This window comes from Chaetura pelagica, unplaced genomic scaffold, assembly GCF_000747805.2.
Source record: "Chaetura pelagica isolate M959 unplaced genomic scaffold, ChaPel_1.0 scaffold464, whole genome shotgun sequence".
Lineage (NCBI taxonomy): Eukaryota > Metazoa > Chordata > Aves > Apodiformes > Apodidae > Chaetura > Chaetura pelagica.
The window spans coordinates 100,871-108,692 of record NW_009952981.1 but is presented as its reverse complement, the minus strand read 5'-3'; the positions used below and the strand labels follow the sequence as shown (position 1 = coordinate 108,692).

General features: G+C 47.2%; 1 protein-coding gene across 3 annotated transcripts in view; it reads left to right on the top strand.

Annotated features, from left to right (window-relative positions):
• MICU1 (mitochondrial calcium uptake 1) overlaps positions 1-7,822 on the top strand; it is a 79,961-nt gene that overhangs the window by 67,434 nt on the left and 4,705 nt on the right. For all 3 annotated transcript variants that reach the window (XM_009996393.1, XM_009996392.1, XM_009996391.1), the window contains one exon: positions 1,735-1,843. In XM_009996393.1, the coding sequence (XP_009994695.1) occupies positions 1,735-1,843 (109 nt within the window). The remainder of the gene's footprint in view (positions 1-1,734; positions 1,844-7,822) is intronic.

Here is a 7,822-nt window from a genome sequence, read left to right as displayed (position 1 = left end):
CTAGACAAGGGGCTGTTTTCCATGGACAGCAATGCTGCTTGGCCTTGACATCTGCAATTTCGTGGTGGAAAATTCCAGGAAAATGTGAAATTTGGGCTCTTTGCTTAGAATAGCTGCGGGGATGCCTTGCAGCCGCTACTGCAAACCTCAGATGTCCCAAACATAGCTGGTAAACCACAGCACAGTGTCTTCTGCTGACCTGGAAGTAGCTGCATGTCTCCTGGTTCCTGCAGGCTTTCCACATTTTTGGTGCTCTGATCCCAGGCAGGAGCATGTCAATCAGGAGACACATAGCAGGAAGGCATCCAGATGGGTATCTGAATTGCCAGGAATCTTTGCAGTGCTTCCTGCAAAAGTACCTTGCTCAGGGCACAGAGAAGACAGGAACAAGCTGCACACTTTTCCTAATTCTTCTGCTTGCAGTTCTGGAGGCACCATGGCTGTATGAGAAGATGGTAAAAAATGGGCCTTTTTTCTTTTAAAAAAAAAAAAAGAGATAGGTGGCTTCTTCACTAATTAAAACTTGTTGTGAGGGTTTCAGCACAGTTCAAAGTCATATAAATTGGTATTTGACAGTACCTGCTGAATGTGGGCTCCTCCATTCAGGCCATGGAACCATCGATGCAGTTGGGATTTTTAGTATCTTGCTATATCATTCTGTCATGCTAGACAGGATGGGAGGAACCTGAACTCCTCTTGACAAGCTAGTTTATCTCCTCCAGAGAGGAAGGCTGAGTGGTTAGTACTGTGGTGGTGATATACCTCCTCAGTTGGCTCTGAGCCATGGTTGGGAGAGTTTGCAGCTCTTGTCTCAGTGCTGATGTGGTTGTGCTGGTGCTAAACAGGTTGATAAAATAGGGTGTTAGGTTAATGGTTGTGCTTGCTCAATGATGTGAAAGGTCTTTTCCAACCAGAATGATGGTGTGGTGTGACTGGCTGGGGGGTCTCAGAGCTGTGTTTATCAGTTGCTCTCCTGATGTTCTCCTGGCTGGTTGGATGGGTGTGAAGAGGAGCAGGTTGCTTATCCCCTGCTTGCCTGTTGGCTGAGCTGAGATGCAGTGGTACCAGCACTGGGGACCTCAGGATGCTCTTCCAAGACCATCTGGGGGTATGACTGAAGGCTGTCACTCAGCCCTTGTGTGCCAGTGACTGTGCTGTGAGCAGAGCAGGCATGATCCAGCCCTGCAGCCATCCTGCCACCCCCAGCAAAGCTAAGGGGCACATCCATGCATGCCATGGTTTGCAATGTCACCCTCTGTGCCACCAGGTAAGATGTGGATCCCCTTAGGGATCCCTGAATCTCTTGGGAAAGATCTTGCAGCACATGAACTATGTCATGGTCATGGCAAGTGTGCAGGCTTACAACATCTATGTAAATGGAACTGCTGGTGGTGGGCTCCTTCATCTCAACCACAGGTCATGGTGTGTCCTCTCTTCTGGGCAAGAGCTGGCTGTGGAGTGATGCCCAGAGAAATGCTCTTAGGTCTCTCCACTGCTGACTATGTATGGAGAAGACCCTTCCCACGGGGCTGGGAGGGGAGCAGAAGCAGTTCACAAAAGTACAGGTTGGGAACTATATCCTCGGGTGCAGTGGGCATGTTTTGAGCATGCAGATGAGTTTCCCTTCTGGCTACAGCTTTGAGCTGATGAGTCACTTTGTCCATGTAATCCAGGTATTGTCAAATCTCCTCTTCCCATCATAAGACCCTGGGGTTTTTTTCTCTTTTTTTCTAGGGGCTGACATTTGAGGAGGTGGAGAACTTCTTCACTTTTCTGAAGAACATAAATGATGTGGACACAGCTTTGAGCTTCTACCACATGGCTGGAGCCTCACTTGATAAAGGTACTAACACCTGGGTGACAGGAGCTGAGAGCTTGGGGGAGTTGAGAAGATGGCAAGTGAGCCCAGACTGACAGCTTAAAAATGTAGCAAAAATGGCAGTTCCTCCCTGTTATGAGAGTTTTCACTTGCTGTGTCTGTGGATAAAGAGGGATTTCAGGGTTTTATGCTTCCCTGGTTTTAGATGGAGAGGAAAAAGGCTGCAACGTGTAGCCTCAGCAGATGATGAAGTGGTGATTTCATGGTGACAGACTGGCAAGCAGTGATGTCATGCTGGTATCTTGAGCAGGACTGCTCAGGCTTGCTGTGTGCAGAGGCAAGATGACCTACTGTGTGTGTCACAGGTGCTGGTACCGGGTCCCGGGCACACCAGTGTCTCTTCTTCATCCTCATCTCCTGAAGTTTCTTATTTTACAAAGTATCTGAAAAATTAGTGTTGGAAAAGCCAAGCAGTGTTATAAGAAACATTCTTGCAAACTGTATCTTCTGTAGAGGTCTCTGTGATTGATACAGCAGAGGCACTGACCAGCAGTGGAGCTGCTGGGAGGAAATGTTTCCTGCTTTGCTTAAAAAGAGGAGTCTTTGACTGGAAATAAGAGCTGTGTGGCCAGGTGCTGCATTTCTGATGGAAATTGGAGCTTTGGAGCTCCCAGGAATGCTGCAGGGAAGGTGGGGGAGCACTGGACCCCCACTGAGGTCCCAGACTGAGCATATTAAAGTGTGTCCAGAGCAGGATCTTTCCAGGTAACCCAAAGTCCAGAGGTTATGTGCGGCTGGAGTAGCTGGCTGAAGAAACCTCAGAGCTGGTGTTTCCTGGGGAGCCTGGTAATTGATCAGACCAAACCATCTCTTTCTTCATCTTGCTTCCTTTTTCTGTGCTAATCCATATCATATCATATGTTCTCAGATCTGATGCACTGGTTTAAAAAAAAACAAAACAAGTGATTAATTAAAAATACCATACATCTAAAGACAAAAAGTCCAGCTCTCTGCTGCCAGAATCTGTCACAAGTATCTGCTTTTCTTTTCTAGATCTTTTTTTAAGAGTTGTTGTTTTAAAAACAAACAAACAAAAAAAAACACTCAGAATGGGTATAATAAAAAAAAACAACCTTACAGCAAACTCATTAAAGGTTTTTTTAGGCTAAGCGGAAACTCTTGTTGACTAGAAAGTTAAAGCTGATGTATTTAGGCAGCTGCAAAATTAAATGTTTTGGAAGTAAGCTCTTCTTCCAGCCGCTGCTGTTGTGGGAATATTAAGACATTGATGTTTTTTGAGCAGTGGAATTACAAAAAGAGTAAAGTGTGTCACATCTCCTTGTGTGTGTGCCAGTCTTTGATTTTTGGAGGGAGATTATCTGTACTCTTTGTTGTAGATCACCCTTATCTTAAGACTTAAACTTTAGAGACCCTGATAGGGTTTTCTTTCATTTAAAAGTAAAAATATGAAGTACAGATGTGCTGCTGCTGTGCAGAGCCCTTTCTGCAGTGTCCCATGAGGAGTGATAACCCAGCAAATCTGGTTTACTCCCTGTCTCCTGTAAATGAGCAATTGCCTGGTTGTGGAATGTGTAGTCATTGGAGTATTTAGGTCCATCTGCAGTTGGTAAATCAGTGTGGTTGCTGTTTATTATGTGCAATTAATGAGCTTGTGCTCATTAAGGAGGTGGAAGAGGGTAGTTGGTGTGTTTAATCAATTGCTACTAACCTAATGCAGCAAATGTTTTTATAATTTCAGAAGGGCTGTTTTAAAATTGAAGAGGAAAACAAATGGATGGCACCAAACAGCCATAGCTTGACAACCTGCATTGAATGCAAGCAGCCTTTTCTTCTAAAAAGGATCATAAACCTTTTATTTTAATGATGCATAGAGCAACACAGTTAGTGGATCTTTCATTTCACCAGAGACGTAACAGCCATCAGTCTCCTAAATCATAAGGATTACTTAGAAAACTTTCCCAGCCTGAGCTGGCAGCAGGACTGGAGCTGAATCTGGTGCTTATTCCCCTTTTGAGGTGAGGGTGTGAATTGCTTTGGGTTTTTTAGGCACCATCTGCAGTCAGGCTTTCCAAGCAGATGTTCTGCTGGTGCCAGCAGAGCCTGCTCTAAAACCTTTGTGTTTTAGGGCATTTTATGGATACACTTTGCAGAGTGAGGGGAGGCAGCTGGGCTTGCTCTGGTGGCTTGGCTGGCTTGGAGGCAGGGCTTGAGCCCAGGAGGGGTTAATGGATAGATGGTTTGGTATGAATAATGGAGCTTGTAATGGTTGCAGGTTTGGCAGGGAAATTGGGAAGGAGGTAGAGGTGAGTTTGGAATGTGGTATGTCTTGGTTATCAAACTGCCTTGGGAGCTGGGTGAAGTCAGTCCCCCAGGGAGGCACAGCTCAGCTAAGGGCTGGTAGTTGGGTGGGCAGGACTTCTGTAGGGTGAGGGTGGCAGGGATCCCTAGAGACCCTCTGTGCCAACAGGGGGACCTACAACAGCTTGTCCAGGGACACCCACCTACAGCCAGGGTGGCCCCCCACAGCCAGGACCTGGGTATCTCCAAGGATGGAGATGCCACAGCCTCTGTGGGGCATGTAAGAAAGGCCAGAGGAGTATTTCTAGAGATCAGCAGCCCCTGGAAAATGCTGAATGTCTATTAGTTCAGAAACTGCTGGAATCTCCTTTCTTGAGTTATTTATGACTGCTTGTATTACATAAACAGTGGCTCAGCTCTGCTTTTGGTCTGGTAGCTGCACTTCTTTCCCAGAAGCATGATCTCCATGACTTTCTATCATGCTTCCTTTGATGTCAAAACAGTTTCCTCTCAGCTGCGGGGGCTGCAGCCTCATGTTTTTGAGAAGAAAAAGAAAAATGTGCTGTGCCACAGGGTTATGTGGAGTTTGTACCTCTTCCTTTTGTTTGGATATTATGGCAGGTACCTGTGCAAATGACTGGAAAAAAAAGTGACAGGTTTTTTTCCTAGCTATATGGTCAACAGTGACACCCAGCATTTTCAACTGGGATGCTTAAAATGAAATGTGTATCAACCCTACTTATCCTGGGAGCCCAAAAGACCCATGTCCTGCCTGCACACAGAATCACAGAACCTTAGGGGTTGGGAGGGACCTGGAAAGATCATCCAGTCCAAACCCCCTGCCAGAGCAGGAGCACCCAGAGCACATCACACAGGAACTTGTCCAGGGGGGTTTGAATGTCTCCAGAGAAGGAGACTCCACAGCCTCTCTGGGCAGCCTGTCCCAGGGCTCTGTCACTCTCACAGCAAAGAAGTTCTTCCTGACATTCACATGGAACCTCCTCTGCTCCAGTTTGCACCCACTGCCCCTTGTCCTGTCACTGGACATCACTGCACAAAGCCTGGCTCTGTCCTCCTGACACTGCCCTGAACAGATTTGTAACCACTGATGAGGTCGCCCCTCAGTCTCCTCTTCTCCAAGCCCAACAGACCCAGCTCCCTCAGCCTTTCCTCAGCAGGGAGATGTTCCACTCCCTCCATCATCTCTGTGTCTCTGCCCTGGACTCTTTCCAGCAGTTCCCTGTCCTTCTGGAACTGAGGGGCCCAGAACTGGACACAACATTCCAGATGTGGCCTCACCAAGGCAGAACAGAGGGGGAGGAGAACCTCCCTTGACCTACTAACCACCCCTTTCTAACCCACCCCAGGATGCCATTGGCCTTCTTGGCCACAAGGGCACATTGCTGGTCATGCTCATCCTCCTGCCCAGCAGAACCCCCAGGAGCCTTTCTCCTACCCTGCTCTTCAGCAGCTCAGCCTCCAACCTGTACTGGCACATGGCTTGATCTTCCCCAGCTGCAAGTCTCTGCACTTGCCCTTGCTGAATTTCATCAAGAACCCCACCCAATTCTCCAGCCTGTCCAGGTCCTGTTCCACAGCCTGGGAGCACTCAGATCAGGGAGCCCTGTTCCAGCCATTCTGGGTCCTGGTCAGGAAAAGGAGGCAGCAGCCCAGCTGCCCTTTATTTTAGCCAAATGTATGAGTCAGGACAGAAAGTGAGGTTTTCCATCTGGCTGGGCTCTCACCCATAGAAAAGCCCTCTTGGTAAGCACTTGGTGAGGCACAGTGCAGCTCTGGGAATTGGAGTGGAAAAGACAATTGTGTCAGACACTAAACTTCCATAAAATAACTCAGATGGCTCATTAAAGGAACCAGTGGGAGACACTAACACTTGAAATTTTAAAAGCCACCTCAGTTTTCAGGAGAAAACAAGGAGCTAATTTTTGCTGGTATAAACTCCAGAAGACTTTCCTGTGCAGAAAGGGATGCAGCTGCCCTAAAGCCCCAGAACTGGGTGAGCTTTGTTTTAGGAGATGTTTCCCCAGGCAGCAGTTCTTTTGCTTTCCAAAAATGGTAAAGAAATGATGCTGGGAGGTTTACTTGCATTTTATTTGCCTCACCAAGGTACCTTGTAGACTGGAGTGCTTACATCAGAGTGGAAAGCAGAGAGAATTCCCCCTTCCTTATGACTCTAAAACCCAACCAACTCGTTGCCAAGTACACATGGCCCCTTTGAAACAACTTTTGTGCATAATTTCTGCACTGAGCAAGAACAATGTGACACTGGCACAGTTACATTCATCAGAGAAGAAGCAGTAACCAGTGGGCAGAAGTCCAAATGACAGCTGGTGAACTGCAGCCATGAAAAATAAGCACATGTCAAAGAGGAGGGAGGGATCAGGCAACACCCTGCAGAGATGGAAGGAAGGGGGTGAATACTCAGCAGAAAAACAAGACTTATAACTAAAGAAATAATTCAGACTTTGTTTTTTTCCTTCTGTGTAAGGAACTTCTTCAGTTGGGCACCTGGGACACCAGGAGGAGAGGATGGGTATCAAACCTTGGTTGAGCACCTTTAGAGAGGTTTTACATTTGAAAGGAGTTAATGAAATTCAGTGTTGCTGCCTGAGGAAATACAGATTGGCTGGTTGAAGGTCTGGGTCTCAGGTGAGAGATGATTTACAGTGTTTAAAACCTCTGCTGTTTCCAAAGCTGAGGTGTTTCCAAGTGCCTCCCCAACAGAAGGACTTTCTGGGGAAAAAAGCTGAGAAATAAGTTTAAATAAAGCCTTTCTTTTTATCTAAACCTCTTCTTTTCCTTGAGCTTTACACATGGCTGAAGGCCACCAGCAGCATGTGGGGCTGGCAGGAGTTACAGCAGCTGGCTGGAGCCTGGGCTGAGTTTTGGGGAGGAGAAAGGTGTGTCTTTCACCAAGGCATATGTAAAGTCCAGGGGCAGAGCATTTGTCTTGCTAAAAAGGACAATGCTGTCCACTGTTTGGCTCTGGCATTTGCTGCCACTTTGTGGTGTTTGGTCAAAGTATTGTATCATACCTGTGGGGTTTATAGTCACCCTTTCCTCTGGTTTGGGGTAGGGGTGATGCAGCCCTCTCAGATCAAGGGGAAAGCTGAAGGCAGCCTGTCAGTGTGAGCTAATTAAATGGTTAAAAGCCCTTTCTGGAGGGCTGCTGCCATCTAATGTGCCTGCTGGCTTGTGTTGCAGTTCATTTGTGTGATGGTGTTGCCTCTTGCTGGCTAGTTTGTGCATGTTCAGAAGAGAGCCAAAAGGAAGGGGATATGTGGACATGGTGGCTCTTCCTGCACTTGAGACCTGAATTCCCCAATTCCCCCATGACCTTTGTTGTCCGGGTTTTCTGCAGAGCTGAGGCACAGTGTATCCTGCGGCCTGGTTGGCATGTGTGGGCTGGGAAAGCCCTGCAGTCTCCTCATGGCTTGGGTGACAAGGTTCAGTTGTAAGGCTGGGGAAAGAAAAATAATTCAAGTTTTCTTTAATGATTACATTGCCCCTGCCCTCCCCAAAGTTGGCTCTGGCTGCCAGCAGGACATGCATAGAAGCAACTGCTGTACCCTGACTTATGGTGACAGAACTATAATGTAGAGTAATAACTGCAGACCACAGCAACCCCTCTTGGGTAGGAAAGGAGTTGAACTCAGAGTAATTACA